This window comes from Neolamprologus multifasciatus, chromosome 2 (assembly GCF_963576455.1).
Source record: "Neolamprologus multifasciatus chromosome 2, fNeoMul1.2, whole genome shotgun sequence".
NCBI lineage: Eukaryota > Metazoa > Chordata > Actinopteri > Cichliformes > Cichlidae > Neolamprologus > Neolamprologus multifasciatus.
The window spans coordinates 12,503,585-12,522,945 of record NC_140440.1 but is presented as its reverse complement, the minus strand read 5'-3'; the positions used below and the strand labels follow the sequence as shown (position 1 = coordinate 12,522,945).

General features: G+C 36.9%; 2 protein-coding genes across 2 annotated transcripts; both read right to left on the bottom strand.

The window, feature by feature from the left end:
- Window positions 1-5,360: 5,360 nt before the first annotated feature.
- On the bottom strand, window positions 5,361-8,977 carry LOC146524031 (signal-regulatory protein beta-2-like). Its single transcript, XM_085184206.1, has 6 exons — window positions 8,167-8,977; window positions 7,728-8,057; window positions 7,205-7,546; window positions 6,906-7,031; window positions 6,774-6,817; window positions 5,361-6,695 (listed from the first exon to the last, which is right to left on the bottom strand). The coding sequence occupies exons 1-6, from the start codon at window positions 8,207-8,209 to the stop codon at window positions 6,564-6,566; spliced, it is 1,017 nt and encodes a 338-aa protein (XP_085040332.1). The 5' UTR covers window positions 8,210-8,977; the 3' UTR covers window positions 5,361-6,563.
- Window positions 8,978-11,402: 2,425 nt separating this feature from the next.
- On the bottom strand, window positions 11,403-14,172 carry LOC146524030 (uncharacterized). The gene is made up of 6 exons (XM_085170981.1): window positions 13,726-14,172; window positions 13,264-13,590; window positions 12,626-12,967; window positions 12,336-12,464; window positions 12,215-12,258; window positions 11,403-12,137 (listed from the first exon to the last, which is right to left on the bottom strand). Exons 1-6 carry the CDS (start codon window positions 13,856-13,858, stop codon window positions 12,012-12,014), a joined length of 1,101 nt encoding a protein of 366 aa, XP_085027107.1. The 5' UTR covers window positions 13,859-14,172; the 3' UTR covers window positions 11,403-12,011.
- Window positions 14,173-19,361: the final 5,189 nt, after the last annotated feature.

Here is a 19,361-nt window from a genome sequence, read left to right as displayed (position 1 = left end):
ATGCAAATCTCACAAACAGGTCAGGTGCCTTCATGGACTGCCTGTCAGGGCATCAAAGAACAAACATCAATGGACACCTTATCAGTATTTGGTGCCCTGGGTTAAAAATATTTTTTTTTGAAGAATGGATTTAATTCAATTCAATTCAATTTTATTTATATAGCGCCAAATCACAACAAAAGTCGCCTCAAGGCGCTTCATAGATACAGAGAAAAACCCAACAATCATATGACCCCCTATGAGCAAGCACTTTGGCGACAGTGGGAAGGAAAAACTCCCTTTTAACAGGAAGAAACCTCCGGCAGAACCAGGCTCAGGGAGGAGCGGGGCCATCTGCTGCGACCGGTTGGGGTGAGAGAAACTCTCAACACTCTATCTGGTCTTTAAGTCTGACATCATTAGCTGTGTCTGGGCCCAAACTACGCTGGAAGTCAAACGATTACTGTGGCATCACTGAGCGTTGGAAAACTGTCTAAATTCTTTTGTCTGTAATAAAATGATCAGTGTTGCTGCTCCTCCAGGTGTAACAAGTAAGTTTAACATCCAGGCATCCATGAAAACAGAAGTTATGAAATTTAACGGAGTTAGAAGTTAGCAGGGAGTTAGCTTGCTAGTTCCCATCTAAATATAATATACCATGTTCTGAGTGAGCGATTTCTGAAACAAATTAGGACGTACTATCACTTCCAACATAGCTGAAGACAGAAAACGAAACAATAGTGACGTTTGGCCAGCTAGTTTATGATGATGTGCTAACTGATCGCTAGCGACACAGCTATGTTAGCATAATATAAACAGTGAAGCTGGAGGATGAATGCTAACTTTTTTCACTCAAAAGTTAAAGTGAGGTTAAAGTGTGGTTAGGGACAAATGCAATCGCATGGCAGGATGCTGTAAACGGACCAAACTTCAGTCAGGAGAACAACTGCAATATAGGGTTAGTCATTAATATACTGCTGCATGGGCTGGGCTGTAGCTACATTGTGAGGCTTTAAAAACTGAGCTTTAAAATGAATAGCGGTAATAAAAAACGAGAGAGGCCGACAGTGATGACCTGCTGTTTTCAGGGGCTTGTTGAGATTAAATAGAACAACATACAAAGCATTACAACATGTTAAAAGCAGAACAGCCTTATTCAACACAGAGTAGTTTGGGCCCGGAAGCAGGATTCATCACGTCATCACTTAAAGACCAGATAACCTGTAAGACTGCTCCAGATTCTTGAGAATCCCCAAAGAAGGAGGAAATCTGATGGAAATAAGTGTTAATTACACGTTCATTTTAATTTATGTACCACAAATAGGTTTTTCATACATATATGACCCATCAAGAACTGTAGATGTATGATTCCCCCAGTCAATAATCAAATAGTATTAATAAAACCCAAGTTGGGTAATGTTTGTACAAAACAGAGGATTTAAGTAAAATTCTCATTTATCAAGTTAGTGTGGCAGTGTACAAAATTTGGTTTTGTTATCTAAATTTTTCTTCAGCACAGTTGTACTTTCTTTACTTTCTCTTTTTCCAACTCATGGGTTTAAATTTATGAGCACTTCAAATAATGTAGTTTCCTAAGTTTTGATACATGGCTGAGAAAGTTCTTAGATTTAAGGCAGAGAAGGCTGCTAGCTGGCTGCTAGGCTTTAGCTTGAGCTAATTTTAGGTTTAGGTTTTTTGTCCCACTGCATCTGCAAATTTACTCAGACACTAGTTATGTTAAACCGAAATAATAAGTTTGAAGACACTCAAACTCTCTGTCATCACCATCATGCAATTGTAATTAATTATATTATTTTTAGGACAAAGAAAGCAGCAAAAAGTCTGACACTATAAATGATTCACTTGCATCAAATAATTACCAAAATTATATATATATAAAACTACTCTGTACCTACTAGCAGTAAAAATATAATAAATAACTGTAGAAAATCTTTCAGTGTGGAGTATTTTGTGTTAGCACTGATGTATTTTTGACCACAAGCCAAATGGTCTGACAGTGTAGTTGTTTATAAAAGGTTGCACAAAATCACATCATTATTGGTTCAGTCACTGACAAACAAATGATGCATGGAAACTTTGCAGCATGCATGTCTGTGGTTGGGCTTTCAAAAAAGGTGTGAGTACAAAGGGGCTTTTCTTCCTGTCTCGCTCTCGACCATCTCAGGAAGCTGGTCTTGAAGCACTGTTTTATCAATATTTAAAAAAGCGTGTAGAATGACGTTATATAACCGTCACAAGTATTATCCATACCAAAGCAGCACAGAAAAGTAGTTAAAGGATAAACAAAAAGTGCACATGATCACCTTCTCAGCTACACTGACCACTTTTATCACACTTATTTGTGGTTCTTCATAGCTGTTGATGGAAGAGAGGTGTCAATCACTCCCCCTACCCCAACTGGGCCTCTTTGTCAATGTCTTAAAATGTTTGCTTCATTGCTGACTGTAGGTATGAAGCTTTGCTATAGTGTGTTGTCACACACCTCACTTAGCACTGAGGTGGGCAGGTGGCTTGTCCAAACTAATGATGAACAAATCAATAAGTATACATTTAAAAAAATCCGTTGTTTAGCTAAAACGAATCTCCTGAAGCCTTCCTGTAGCTCTTCTCTCACTTCCTGTTTAAGCACAGTGAGGCTTGTTCTGAAGAAACGCCTTCAGTGGTCGGTCAAAGGGCGGAGAAATGGCGTACCGCAGCGTTGGTCTGTAACAGTAGCTGTTGCATGTGCCTCTGCTTGTTATTCTCATGAAAGAAAGGTAGAGAACTTTTGGAAAGTGCGATGAACCTTAAAACAAATAAATATTTTAAAACATTTTTGACAAAGAGATTAATTGTTTTAATTAAATAAAATGCAATGTGTCGATTTACAGCTGTGGAAAGCTGTGGTGGATGTATATGCAACGCTTCACCCAAACCAACTCTTAAATCAAATAAATCATTATCCATCATGGATCATTTAACCACCCTCTGAACCACTTACTGGACAGGCATTCATTTCTCTAATAGACTGATTCAGTTCTGCACGCCGAGGACAGAAACAGGGCAACTTACTTAAACCAAAAGAAGCACAAGTATCAGCGTACAAAGTCATTGCAGTCACATTTTAAATGCTCTGCACTCGCTTCAGAACACCATTCTTATGCAAAGAACATAAACCTGGAGGTGATAAGAAATTTTTGACTAATGTGGGGATGCATGTTTGACTAAATCTATAAAAGCAAAGAGCTGAGACTTGGATAAAAGACTACAGATTCAGTCAGACTAGGCTGCGTCCAGCCTGTTTTCCCATTTTTCTGCAAACAGGAAAAGTAACAAGTGCAAAATATAATTTAAAAAGTAACAATTATTAAATCTCCGACATGTCCATTTTCTAATCTGTTTGTTTTCTTTCATTGTTGCCTTTTGTTTTTTGTACACACACTACTTGAACCTGAAACCCACAGAGATGACTATAGACAGACTTGATGCATGACAACTTAGTCATTGCTGTGGTTGAGCTTTCAAACAGAGGAGTGAATACAAAGGGGTTTTCTCTTCGTGTCTCTGTTTTAATCTCAAGCAGTTGGTCTTGCACCAGTGTCTTATCTATTTTAGGAAACTGAAATAACACTATATTATTACTATGAATCATATTTAAATTAGAACAGTCTAGAGACTCAGACCTGTTCAGTCATGCTGGGACTAGTTTTACTTTACTGTGATTTGGTCTTTTTTCCTATGTAGTTGCAAAGAAATGAGAGGAGGTGCTGATAATTCACTCACTCTTTTTCTTTCTTGTTTTAATAATAGCAGCATTTTACAGCATTGTGCAGGAGGTTTGACATCCTCAAAGAAATCAATTCCTGTGTGCATCATTTAGTACAGTTGTGAAATTCCACCCTGTCAAAATTAAATGTTCTACAATGTACAACATTACTACAGCATGAACAAAAAACGGAACTATACACTACAAAATTGCAAAACTATGCTGTTTACTTAGTGTTTTAACCTTAAGAGAGCAGCATTTGTCTCTTTATAAAGGTTTAAAAAAGCCCACTCAAGTGTCTTGTAGCTCTTCACTTGCTTTATATTTGATGAAAGCTCAGAGTGTGGTCTGTTCTGAGTCAGTGAGTTCTGTGGTCAGCCATAGAATGGAGAAATGGTACCTAACCTAACCTTGGTCTGAAAGTAAAGATGTTGTGTGCTGCTTTGCTCGTTGCTCTTGACATGCAGAACAGCATTCACTGAAACCACAAGTGAAAAGCTGAAACGAACATATTCAGACTCCTAAACACACGTTTAGTCCTTAACGTTAATAATAGTTCGTAGCTGAGACGTCTGTCTTGCTCTGGAGTTTTGTGCTGCTCCTGCTAAAATAACCTTTTTGAGTGTAAGCCTTTAGCCATTACTTTGCGTTTGTCATTGGCACATAAAAAGATAAAAACAAAAACCTTTGCAGTTCATCCTGTGTTTTCTCTAAATTTATACCAGTTGCTAAAATGACAAAGCTCTGTCTCAGTGACTCAACACTTCCTTCCTAACAACCTTACAGACAAGGCCTCACTCCTGCCCTCACAGAGATCTGGGTCAGAGTTCATGTTCACTTTGCTGTCTGTGTGGAAAGGTCAGGTGTTCATATCCTTTCATTACCCATTCATTATATTAATTAGGTTTACATTTGATTATACTTTGACTTGAATTAAACCTGATTAACGATTAGCAGAATCACATACAAATGAACTCTGATGTAGCACTCTTTATCACTTTATTATTATTGGTTTACTACTTTAAGTCCTTTTATCCTTCTTTTGAATAGAGATGAGTCAACCTGGAGATCTTAATCTCTCTGACATGAAAGAAGACATGTATCAAGCTTAACAGTGAGAGTAAAATGTCACCATTTCTAGATGACTTTTAGTAAGATCGCACTGCCTAGAACATGCTTTTTTTTAGTGAACATAAGTGCCTCCAATCATGTTGGACATGTCAACTCTGGACCAAGCCAGCAATTTGGTAAATATGGCTAATGGGTATTAGGATATTTCCTGAAAGCGAAGCAAAGCAAATGTTTTTGGCTCCTGTATTATTCCCAGTTAAATACAATCTGAAATGCCTGTGATTTCAGACTGTGAACTACGTAGGAGTGGATTTAATTTGGGATGGGTGTAGCTCAGGAGGTAGAGCAGGTCATCTACTAATCAGAAGGTCGGTGGTTTGTGTCAAATATCCTTGGACAAGATGCTAACCCCTCGTTGCAGCCAATGCATATGTCATGTGTGTGAATGTTAGTGAGAAAGAACTTGTTTAGAAAAATCATAGAAAAAAACACATTATATAAATATTTTTTTATTTATACAAATAAGTTGTATAAAGAGCTTTGAGTAGAAATGTGCTATATAAGAACCAATGCATTTACCATTGCTTCTGTTGTGAAAGTTTTCCATTTAAATAAAGCCTGCAGACGAGCGGTGAGCGGGACCATTTGTCTTAATGTATGAGTGTGAGACTTGTTAAAACCCAGTGGCATCAAGGCATTATACAATAAAATAATGTGATTAATACATAAGTAAAATAAATTCCTATACACTTCACAAGGACAGAAAGTCACCACCAGTGTGCACGCTGTTAGATTGGACTTTCACAACTCTCAGTGTAGGCCACCTGTTCTGCTTTCACTCATGTTGGTGCAATGAAACAAACAGTAACTGAACTAAATGCATTTTACTTTGATTCACTGCACCAACATACATGTCATTACTTAGATGTGTTTACCAAATGTCCCCTTACAAACATACTATGCCACTTATATGGACCAAAAAAAGAAAGGATATTTCATTACAACAAGACTGCAAAAATTTGGTCAAAATTCCCATACAACAATGCAGAAAATTTCCTTTTAACTGCTCACTGTTGCACATTTCATTGTCTTTTGTACAGATGAAACTAGCTGTTCGCTTTGTATAATGTTAAATCTACAGACTCGTATGACATGTGAGTCACCTGACTGAATCCATCCATATTGTTCAATAAATCTGAAGCTTCTTTAATGGCGGGACATAAGACAGGAAGTAAGAAAACATGACAGAGAAAAGCAACAATCAGACCACAAATGATCACAGCACGATAGGAATGTTAATCTTTTCAGTTCTTAGGTGTATATCAACACATAATTAAAAAAAATAAAATAAAACATCCCCAGCAGGTTTCATAATGATCTAAATGCAACTTCAGATGAACGACAAAACATATTACATTGTATCATATTTATGTTACAAAAATTAAGCTAAAATGCAGAATAAAAGACTTTGAATCCTTCCATAGGATATAGAAGGAAAAGTAGAAGCAGGTACTGAAATTGATCTTTAGCAAGTTTGCTATCTCTATAAAATCAAAGACCATTGAATTTAAAGAGGGTATACTTTGTTACTATAGCTGTATGCAGAAGTAAACATTTTCATCATCAAGATGCATTTACTATAAAACACATTTAAACTCTAATATATATATAGAAAAACAGCAAAAACCCTACTATGTCTAAGCAAACATCAATTAGGTAATTTCATATCAAAGGATGGTAAATATGCCTAACCGAAGACAAAAGCCTCGGCAGCTGTGTAGATCTGCTCCTTCTTCATAGGTTTTGCATAATTTTTTGTGCATCCATCAGCTTTCATTGTGGTAAAAACAACAACAGAAAACATCCATGTGTCCTTATTCTGGGAAAACAGAGTAAATATAATATATTAGAAATCTCAAAATATTAGAAAAAACAAAAAGCTCAAAAAGTTCTTTACCTCTTGTTTCTTCTGATCAGTAAAATATTTCCTCTGGATATCAGCTTGAATATAGAAGATACAGGTAACAATTAATATACATGTAAGATTTATGTGGTTCTTTTTCATAGAGAACAATGCAATTTGAATTACCTCTGCAGTGATCACGGTTTTTCTTGATCGTCCAAATGAGAGCAACTATAACAATCAGACTTATAGCCAAGACAGTGCTCAGTAGAAAAATGATGCTGCTGGCCGTCTGTGACCACACTCTGGTTTCTGAAACAATATTAAAAGTAAAAAATCAAGTTATGTTGGACAAAAACTAAATTGTGTTTAATATCACCTTCAGATTCATGTAAAACCAAAGTGAGTCAATATTTAATATTCAAACTATAGACTGATGTTCTGGACTGGAGAATATTATCATTCATTAATGTGATCACAGGTACCTCGACTGTCCAGTTTTGTTCCATTTCCAAATAATATCTCCCCACATGTGGCCACAGCACAGTAGTAAGTCCCAGAATCAGAGGAGCTGATGTTCTTAGACAAGCGATAAACACAACTCTGCTCAGTCTCAGATCTTTTCTCACATTCATGATGTCTGTTTCCATCGGTGTATATGATGCCAGGATGAGATGTATTTGCTTCCCTGAACCAGAACACACTGTGACCTCCTGGACATGTCTTTCTGTTAGAGCTGGAGAGGACTGAACACTGAAGAGTCACAGAGTCTCCTGGATGGACTTTCTCCTTAACAAAAGTGTAGTTTGACGTTTTCTGGGTGTTTCCTGTTTAATATAAATGTATTAACAAAGCACATTGTGAAGGATTCATGTACTGTGTCTATAAAATGTCTTTAAAATGAATTAAAATAAATTTGTATGAGTATATTAACTGTTTTCTGATCATGCTTTTGACAATTAATAAGCCGACTGAAGCAAACCCCATGAAAATAGAGCACATCATTACCTTTTACTAACAAATACGTCCCGGTCCATTCAGTATTCTTACGCCATTCTGTGAATCCACAGTGATAGATTCCCTCGTCCTCTTGATTTGTCTTCAAAATGGTCAGGTTGGTAAAGTGTTTATTGTGATTTACCTTCAATCTGGAGTTATTAAACTCAGGCGCAAACTCAGCTGTTGCAGATTCCCTCATTGTCCAAATTACTTTCAGGGTGTCCCCAGCACTCTGCTTGTACCAGTGGACTTCTGTACGAATGGTCTCAATCACAGGCAGTTGACATGGGATGGTTACAGTTTCCCCAAGTTGAACTGAAGTTACTGGAACAAGTGTATCTAATTTAATAGAAAACACACAGAAATCTAAAACATTAATTCACAATGACACAGGAAAACCACCAAGCAAACAGCATATATTCAAAACCAAATCAGAAAAAGCACTTACATCCTTGATGGAGAAGAAGGAGCGTAACCCATAACACGATCATCTTGACATGTCTTTTGTTTTGTAGGTATTTCACTGTTTGTAGGAGGTACTTGGACCTTTTATGTCAAACTGTTACACGGATCTGATTGGCTGATTGGTTATCACAGAATATATAGATCATAATCACAGAATGAAGTGAACTTCCTGTCACTTTGTTTCATCCAGGTCTTTGAGGAGTAAAGCGTCTGTTGCTTAGCCATTTCGTCACTCATTTTAAGTATAATACAAGGCATTTTTAAAGTTTTTCCAGCAAGTTCTCCAATGATTAATTTGTCATTTGTTTCTACGTTCTGGCAATAATTCATTTCAGAATTTCTAAATAGACTTCTTGAGCTTCTTTCTACTTCAAAACAATAAAAAATAGAATGTTATAATGTAGGTATGTAAGTGGATTCAAGTCCTATCTGGGGACATCTTAAAGCTTTGCTTTGACTCAGTGCATGTTTTTATTTTCGCTTCCTGTCTGGTTAGGTTTAGGCAGTAAAACTAGGTTAGGTTCTGCATTTGAACACACCATTTTACACCACTAAAATGTTTTAGAAAGCTGCTTCTTATGTTAGCTGAGTTATTGTGCACTACACTATCAAAAAGCAAATGCATTTATTTTTATAGCAGTTATAGGTCCCTTTATCTGGCAGCATGGTGATGTGGTAGTCAGCGCTTTTACTTCACAGCAAGAAGGTTCTAGGTTTGAAATGAGACCGAGGCCTTTCTCTGTGGAGTTTGCATGTCCTCTCCGATTACACCTTACTTTCATTGTCTTAGTGGAAGAAAACATATGGACATATCTTCCCATGCAAACTTAAACATTTTGTTCCATTTACAATGAAAAATAAAGCAAAGTGTCAGATATCCAGTGATATGGCCCACAAATAACTACATTTACCAAATGTTAGGGAAACCTTTTTTAGGCGATTTAAAAAAATAGCTGATGGATCAGATCTTTTGTAGGTCAAGCTCTAATAATGTTATGCTTGCTCCATGCAAGGCTGTATAGCTCCAAGTTTTACATTATAAGTAGCAACTGCTAAGATTGTGATTGCCAAAACTGATTAAAGGAGCATCTCCAAAGGAAGTGACAGGTGACAATGTAGAGCAGCGACCATCAGAAATCTATAAAATTTGCATTTCAACATTTCAGGTGGCTGCAGCTGAAATATTTGTTGGTTACATGAAGGTAGTGGGTCTAATGTTAATCTCTCGCAAATTCAAGTAGGTGATTACAATGAGATTGAAGAATGCCATTGATTGATATGTGAGAGGGTTACCTAGCTAATCGTAACTCGGATTGTCCCCTAGTATGTTTTCACAAAAAAAAACAAAACAGCTGTGAAAAAGGTGTGATTTTGCAGTCTCTTATTATCTTATATATATATTGGTCAACAAACTCAGTGTTGGTTCCATTTCTGTTTGTCTTCTACATACTTCAAAACAATTCTAGGTCATTTTCCCTATAGACGATCCTGCAGTGCTGTATAATTGACAGCCAGGTGGAGGAATGCCGAACATTAGAGGAATATTTTGGGGTGTGCCTTGAGAGAAATCATCTAATTCTACACAGGGATAAAATCAAAGGATTAATGTTCAACTTGAAAGAGAAGAGTACTACTATAAAGCCCTTGTCATCCTGGAACAGGATGCTGATGTCAGGGAGGAGTCCTCACCTGAATGTCCACTTCAACAACAAACTGAACTGGAAGAGCAACGGAGAGGGTAAATTTTTTTTTAAAAAAAGGCAGTGAGTGGACTGCATTTTATGTAATTGTAGGATTTACTGTATCAAAAACCTAAAACTGGTCTGCCTGAAATACTTTGCGACATTTTTCATTTCTGTCGTTTTCTGCTTTTTATTGCACTTAATCAAAATATTAAAAGACTCTAAATCTTGTCATTTGATCTTTTTCCTTACAAAGGACGGTTACAAACTCTACATTATCAGTGACAACCCACCCAGTCTGCTTGTCAGTTACTCAAGCGGTAAGATACAGTTGCACCAGTAATGGTTGTGGTCACACTCTCTATCCTCTACGCTTACTTCAGAGCGCCACTCTCACTGTGTCACAAAACACACACCGATCTGGAGGTGTCACATAAACACACTGACCTGGAAGCTTCTTACTCATATATGTGCCAAAGTGACAGAAAACACAAAAAGCAAATAAAATGCTGCATCTCAAATTCAAGACTTAAATATTTGTACAGACAGTAGAAAGATTTAGGTAATACAACAAAAAATATTTAAGAATCAATCAATCAAGGCTTTATTCTCCACGTGCAGGTTGTCCTGCAGTGAAATAGGACACACACACACACACACACACACACACACACCCCACCTTACACACACAACACAGACATCTCACACTGAAATATACACTACAATGGGAAAGTACAAGAGTAAAAAATGAGACTTCTACTCATGCTGGTCTCCTGGGAGGACAGCATGAGAACAGGAAACAAAAAAACTCCTCTGCACAAAAAAGCACATAAATGTCCACAGTACAACATTATGGAACATGTGACAAGCCACAGGGTCCCTAAGGACCCCAAAGCACTTTACGTATCCAGTCATTCACCCACTGGTGATGGCAGCTACATTGTAGCGGTCACTATCCTGGATGATGGAATTGAGAAGGACCATCCCGACCTCATAAGCAATTACGTAAGTCATAAATGTCAAATAGCAGAGGTGGAGCCGGACATGTTCTTGTCCCAAACTTCTCAACACACGATGCATTTTGAAACCAGTTAACAAAATGTCTATTTTAACTGGTGATGAGAAAAGGGCAACTTTTTGATATGTATTTTAATTTTCATGCTATTCAGTAAGAATTACAGCCACTAAAATTTTGTACTTCCTTTGTTTTATCAGCTGTATCAAAATCATCCAAAACCCTTGTGCACACAAAAGGTCTGACCGACAGCTTTTCAGGGTTTTTTTTTTAAAACATTTAGTCACAGAGGAAAAATTACACTACACAACTACGGACAAAACAATTAAGCAAGCTCTTTAAAAGAAATGTAAAATCACTTGATTGGTGTCATAACCTTTTCCTTTTCTTACATAGCCACAGCCACCCTGGGGCGCACTCTCAGAGGCGAAGTTGCCGGACACTGGCGCCCTCTGAGGACTATGCTTTAAAGCTGGGTCCATGCCAGGAAAGCAGAGAGTTTCAAAAGAAAATCTTAAAAAAAAAATAAAAAATTCTGCACCCGATTTTTGCTTTTGAAAGTCATTAAAAATCCATGCTGCACAATCATTTCACCCTGGAAAAAGAACAATTCAAAGAAATAATTAAAGCTAGCACTCCTGGCTAAAAAAAATTCTTACATTTTTCAAAATCTGTTGAAAAATGTTGGAATATATTGTTAAAGAAAAGCATAACATTACAACTTTGCACTAGTTTCACTTTACCTGATGTTAATAACATAAATTCAAACATATCAGGTTTTCCAGTTGAACTCACCTTTTCCAGTCACTTTTTATTTTTAAGAGAATGTGAAGACAGCATGTGGTCCATGTGGTGTGCACTTTAACTACTTTGACTTTTCAGTCATGGTGTAATCAGCTTCAGTAATGTCTGTTTTGCACTGATTTCTTAAGTACTGGTTTCAATATAGACTTAAATGAAATGAGAAAAAAGAAATAAAAACTCATCATAAGACTGAACTAGAAATGTTGCAGTATGCATGTGGTCACATTTTTATAGATAGCGGTATAGAACAACATTATAGCTCATTGGCTTTAAGCAAATATCCACAATGTTACATCACATAAAGGGATGATGGGGTGGTAAACAGATCTAATCCAGTCCAAAAGCCTTCACAGCCATGTAGATCTGCTGCCGCTTCACTGCATCCTGTCTTTTGTATTTGTCAGCCTTCATCATCGTAAACACAACAGCAGAAAACATCAATGTGTCCTTTTTCTGGGAAAATACAATACAAAAATATTATAAACATTAAAACGTGAAAATCTAACACACTCTACCATTAGGTACTTTACCTGTTGGCTTTTCAAATCACCAAAGTTTTTCTCCAGGACAGCAGCTTGAATATAGGACATATAAGTAATTAATACAAATGTAAGATTCATAACATCTAGAACTCTGAATAACTGCAATTACCTTTGCAATAATAACTGTTGGTTTTCTTGATTTTGTAAGCGAGGACAGCAATAACAATCAGAACCAGTACAGGACACAGCAGAAAAATAACTGTAGTGGCCGTCTGTGACCACACGCTGCATTCTGCAACTAAATTAAAGAAAAAAAACAACAAAAAAACAAATTTAAGGACAATATAAATTACAAAATTACCTTTTTTAAATTTGACCTTCTATGAAATCACTATGAACGTGAAACAAAAGGCACTTATTTTTCTGATATTCTAAGTAACAGATAAATGAAACCAGTACCTTGAAGTTTAGTTCCTTTTCCAAACAAAATCTTCCCACATGTGGCCACAGCACAATAGTAAGTCCCTTCTTCTGAGGAGTTAATACTTTTATTGAACTGATAAACACAACTCTGCTGAGTCGCATCGCTCTTCTGACATTCATGATGTCTGTTTCCATCAGTGTAGATGATGCTAGGATGAGATGGATTTGATCCTTCTCTAAACCAGAACATACTGAGACCTCCAGAACACGTCTTGTTATCAAAATTAGAGAGGAGTGAACAATGAAGAGTGACTGAGCCTCCTGGAGTTGCTATCTTCTCTTGAACAACAGAATAGTTCGATGTTCTCTGGGTGTTTCCTGTCAAAATAAATGTATTAACAAATGTGATTATAAAGTAAACTAAAAGACAAATAGAACAATAGTTTTAACATATGTTAGTTAAAAGGTATGTTTCACTTAAGGATCACTGGAAACATTAAAAAAATAGACCAAATGTATCTTAAACGTAAATTTAATAAGATTTGAAAATATATAAATTGAAAGTTTAGTGATTTTTTTCTAAACATGCTCATTGATAAATTATTATCTTTAGTATTTATGTGATAAAGTTTTAGTTGCTGAAGCAAACCTTTATAGAAGAATCACATTATTACCTTTTACTAACAAATATGTCGCAGTCCATTTGGTATCTTGGAACCACGCTGTGAATCCACAGTGATACATTCCCTCGTCCTCTTGGTTTGTCCTCAAAATGGTCAGTTTGCTCAAATTCTTGTAATACTTAACATCCCATTTTGAGTTTTCAAACTCAGGTGCAAACACTGGTGCTGCAGAGTCCTTCACTGTCCAAATCCTTTGCAGAGTGTCTCCAGGACTCTGCTTGTACCAGTCGACTCTACGACTGAACTCAGTCTTAGGCAGGTCACATAGTAAAGTTGCAGGTTCACCGAGTTGAACTGTAGTTACTGGAATAAGTGTGTCTAATTTGAAAGAAAATATACAAAACCTAAAACATTAAGTCACAATGATGCAGGAAAGCACCAGGTAAAAGTGAACGATAAGACCAACGTACTTATATGTTGAAAATAACGTTAATAAAATAATAAAACACTTACATCCTCGATGAAGAAGAAGCAGTGTGACCCACAACGCATTCATGTTGGTATTCTCTCTTTTTAGTGACCTTGTAGAAATTTCAGTCAGTGTAGGGGGTAACATGGACCGTTTACACCACACTGTCAAATGCATCTGATTGGTTATCACAGAATAAATATTCAAGTGCAGTTCCTGTCACATGGCTCTCATCCAGGTCTTTGATGAGCAAATCGCCTTTTTCTTTATCCAGCTTCTCACTTGTTTTAAATATAACATGAGCCTTTTGTAGTTTTTGTTAGAGACAAGAGTTTACTTCAACTTTCCCTGCAGTGTCTTAAAAGTTTACAACAGGATGTAGAGGAGCAAACACACCTGACTTTCACTCAGAAGACTGAAGTTTGAGTCTTATCTGGAATATTTTTGTATTTACTCACTGAGTACTGTTAAGTTTAGACAATAGCTACTTGATGTTTTTAGAAACCAAAACTACTTAGTTGGGTAATGACTTGGGTTCCCATAGTGTCACCTTGCTGGTTCTATGACTCTTCCTGCTTTAATCATTTGTATTTCTGGTTATTCTTGTTCATTTAATCTGTTCTCATGTGTGCCTCCTTGTGTAGTCTATCGTGTATGTTCAGTTCTGTCTCATTCTTCTGTGTTCCATGTTTCTCACTTTGTTTCTCTCGTCTCTCTGCTCCAGGGTCATGCATCCAGTTCTCCAGTTAGTCACATCTCCGTGTCTCAGTGTCAAGTCTGTGTCTTTGTGAATGTCTTGGTTTCCTGTTTTACTTTGACAGTCTTGCATCCTTTGTTAATGTTTCCAATTTTTCTTCCTTCCCGTCTCGTTATGTGTGATTACTCCCAGCTGTGCTCTCCTCCTGTTTCTCATTCCCTTGTTATCTCTCGGTGTGTCCCTCTGCCTGTTGTTGCCTTGTACCTCCTTAGTGCTGTGTGTTTCCTCCGTGCTTCTGGTAAATTCCTAGTTTTCTGTTGCTGGTTGAGTTTTTTTTTTAGTTTTCTAGTGAGAGTTTCATGTCTCTAATTTCTGGAGTTTTGTACAGCAAAATAAAGCTGCATCCTTTAGTTTATCCTTCTGTGTCTCGAGTCCTGCATTTGTGTCCTACATCCTGCCTGTCACACAGCTAAACATGAAACACAGAGCATTTTACAATTTTGGATTTTTTTTGACCTTTCACGTTCTCTCGCTTTTCTCTTTCACAAATTTAACCATTAGAATACAAATTTCTATCTCAGATCGGGATTTCTTATTCTATCCGACTATCATGCATATTATGATTGTCTGGCATCCTCTTCTGTCTCACCTCTGCTTGTCCTCCTTCAAACCACTCAAAAGTAAACTCCACCCACTCCACCCTGCTGCTATCATTTTGCTACAAATCACCCCTGACACTTCCCTCTGCCCACTCCACCCAGCCTACACTCTGTTCTTCAGCTCTGTTGTGCACTCTCTATTGCTTTGGAAGATTGACCCTAGGTGTTTGAACTTTCACCTTTACAACTTCTGCCTTGCACTTCTCATTTCTACTATTTCTCTGTCACTGCTCACACATCTGCGGTGACTCTGTTCTCATACTTGACTTGCACAACCTTCACATAAAAGGTATATGGTCTGTATTTATATAGCGCTTTTCTAGTCCCTATGGACCCCAAAGCGCTTTACACATCCAGTCATCCACCCATTCACACACCAGTGATGGCAGCTACATTGTAGCCACAGCCACCCTGGGGCGCACTGACAGAGGCGAGGCTGCCGGACACTGGCGCCACCGGGCCCTCTGACCACCACCAGTAGGCAACGGGTGAAGTGTCTTGCCCAAGGACACAATGACCAAGACTGTCGGAGCCGGGGCTCGAACCGACAACCTTCCAATTACAAGACGAACTGCCAACTCTTGAGCCACGATCGCCCCACATACTTGCATATTACAAACTAAGAGAACTATTAAAATGTTTCTGGGTCCTGATATTACACATTGCCATTTGCTGTCACATCTGCAGTTTGTTTGTTTTTACAATTATCATTTTAATTCATTTTAACTGAAACAACCATCAACAATCTGGCACATAAAGTTAACTTTGTGTTAAAGTATATAATCTAGTGTAGCCTTACTGTGTTTCTTTGATGGTAGTATATGTTTTGTTTTTTCCAATACCATGTAAGTAAAATAATTTAATTGTAAAGTAAATGAACATTATTTTCTGTTAAGACAAATGGTTACATAACACCCCGTGTTTTCTAAGCTTTAATATAAAGATGAAAACACTGCTGTCTAAGCCTTCAAAAGCAATGCAGTTCTTTATAATGTGATGCAACGTAGAAATGTCCACATGTCAATGAGCAGCCATGTTGAGTAGTCATATTTCACAACGATGTCAATTCTGTCTTCCACAGTTGTGAGGAAGAAGTAAAAACCTACACTGGATGTTTAAAGTGCTTTGGGGTCCTTAGGAACTAGTAAAGCACTATACAAATACAAGCCATTTACCGTTTAAATGTAGAGTCACATTACAGAGTATTTAAAAAAGAAATAAGAACTAATATAAATCTAAAGTTAAACAGAGTCCAAAGACTGACAGACAAAACAAAACAAGGAACCAGGATGAATGGCGAACATGCAGAATAACTCATAGCAGCACATGAGGAAAATGAACTGACACTTGCACAAAGGGGAACAGAGGGTTATATAATATGTACAAACAGAGGACTGACTTTAATAATATAAAATAGCTTTTATTAGTCCCACAGTTGGGAAATCCACAGGGCACATAGGCAGTGAACACATGAAGTAATATTTAACACTATTAATAATTGTGTTAGTAATTAATGCACATTAGACAAAACAGGGATATGAAGCCACCAAAGAGCATCACAGCTTCTTCCCAAACCAAAAAAACCCCAAAACAAACAAACAAGCAAACAAATTTAAACAAAATAACACACAAAAACTGGACTTTTACAGAATACAAATGTGTGTGATATTAGAATTGAGGAACTGCACAGTATTCAGTATGACAAAGAAATTCTTCATAAGGGATATCAAGCCTCAATGCTGCTAAGTCCTACAGATTCCAGTTTGCCAGAACAGCTATAGTACTAATGAGCATACATTATTCAGTACATGAATAGTTAATTTATGGCTAAAACACTGACATCACTGTAGACTGTTTCTCCCTCTGTTACTTTTTCATTCCTTCGCTCTACTTTGACATTTTTCCTCCTGGTGAAAGTTGGTACAGTATAAACCATGAGGTCCTCTTCTGTCTGAGGAAACAGATGAAGTTTATGATGAGATGGGAATGTTAATTATAAACACGCAGCTAAAACATTAAAACATTTTAATTTTTTTCAGCTTTACCTGCTGACCTTGCTGATCACCATCACTGCCTGTTTGGAAGACAGAGACGTTTAAGATGAAAGATGCTGTAGGCTGATTACAAATAAACAAATGAATAAATAAATAAATAATGCCTATTACCGTTCCAACAATCACAAGATTTTTTCTTAATGATATAGATGAGGAAACTTATAACCATCAGACTTGTAACCAAAGCAGCACATAACAGAAAGAGAGCTGTGTTGGCCGTCTGCAAATCCCACATGTCGGGTGCTGTAAAAATATAATCACCCAATAATTGTGATTATTTTGGTAACATTATCAATTAAAACAATTATATTTATTGATCACATGGGTATGTTGTACAAAAGTGTAAAATTTACCTTTAATGTCCAGTTTTGATTCATTTCCAAAAATGATCTGCCCACATGTGGCCACAGCACAGTAGTAAGGCCCAGGATCAGAGGAGCTGACGTTCCTTGAGAAGCTGTAGACACATTTACGTTGTGAGGGAACTTCAGGACTCCCACATTCATCACCACTGTTTCCATGAACATAAATGGAATGGGGTTTGTCTGATCCAGCTCTGAACCAGTACACACTGGGATTTTCTGGACAAGTTTTCTTCTCATACTTAGAGAGGACTGAACACTGCAGAGTCTCTTGGGCTGCTGAATGAAAATGATCAGAGGATCGCATTTGTACGACATCAGGTTCTGGTCCTTTTGAAAAAGATTAACATAAATAAATAAATGAACTTTATTGAGATGCCATTGAATTGAACATTTTAAAATTAGACTCATAAGCACATAAACTTTTTTTTTTACCTTTGATGGTCAGAAATGTTCCCTCCAAAAAGGTCATAGCAAGCTGTCTCACTTTTATGCAGTAGTAAAAACCAGTATCACTTAGTTCAGTTTCACTGATTTGCATAATAAAGGTTCCAGGTTCTTGTTTTACTGTAATATGAGACGTATTGTTAACATCGTCATAATCAAAGGTGAATGTTCCTCCCAAGAATTCAAACTGGTTTCCAGAAACAAGTCTGATCCAAAATAATGTTTCCTGGTGCAAAAGTGTTGACTGGCGAATACACGAAAGTGTCACATTTTGTCCAACATCAACAGTCTTTGTCACAAAATTTTGGTCATTTGAGCAACCTGGGAAAACAAACAAAAAAATAAAGTTATGATACTTGTAAACAAATAGTATTATAACCAAGAGAGATAAACTGTCGTCTGCCACGTGCTAAATTACTGTGAGAACATATGCACGGTACTTTAATTATAACTGCAATATGTCTTTTCTACATACTTACCCCCCATTCTGGCTGTCAGCAGTAAATAAAACAGGACCATCATTTTCTTATTAAAACACATTTACATTGGAGCATATGATGATATGACCAGCTTTAAAATAGACGTGCAATGTGGGAGGGAACAATTTTAGATCAGTCTGATTGGCCTTGCTTTGCTTTCTCGTTCACTGTATTACCACAGTGGAAATATCAACTATATTTCCTACATAAACACATGAAACAACACCAACGACTAGAACCAATCATGTTTAGTGTGAAGCATTTCTTTTGTGTTGTGTAATTCACACACATTAAACATAAAAAGCTCTTTTCATTATATACATTTAGAAAGTTTTCAGCTGAAACTAAATAGGTCTGTCTGACTGGGGCAAATACAAATCTACAGTGATGTGAAAGAGAAAGTACACCCCCTTTCAATCGTAAGGTGTTTCACTCACTATTCTGAAACATCATTTATCAATAGACCCTGAGATTAACAACTCAGACACACAATTTCATTATTTATGTACAACAAACTGGGTTAAATTTAAGCAGAATAGGATTCAATAGCTGGATCGGAAGACTTTTAAAACCACCATTATGTCTCTGTGGAAGAATGTTGGCACACTTTTCTTTACAATACTGCTTCAGTCGTTTAGTTCCTTGAGGTTTGTACTCTTTGACTTTGTAAAGCTCTCTTGATGTCTGAATTTTGATGAGCTATCGTAAGATCTTGACTCTTTTCTTTTTCAACCATTCTGAGGAAGATCTGCTGTTGCAGGATCTTTTTGTTCTTACATGATTCAGCTTTGGTCAAGCAGTTAGATGTTCGAGAGATGGGCTTACATTGGAATCTAGATTATTTTGATATACAGTGGTGTCCTGGCTACAAAATCAACCCAAATTATCACCCATGCATCATTGTGCTTGACAGCTATTATGAGGTGTTAATGCTCATATGTTCTGTTTGTTTAATTCAATTCAATTTTATTTATATAGCACC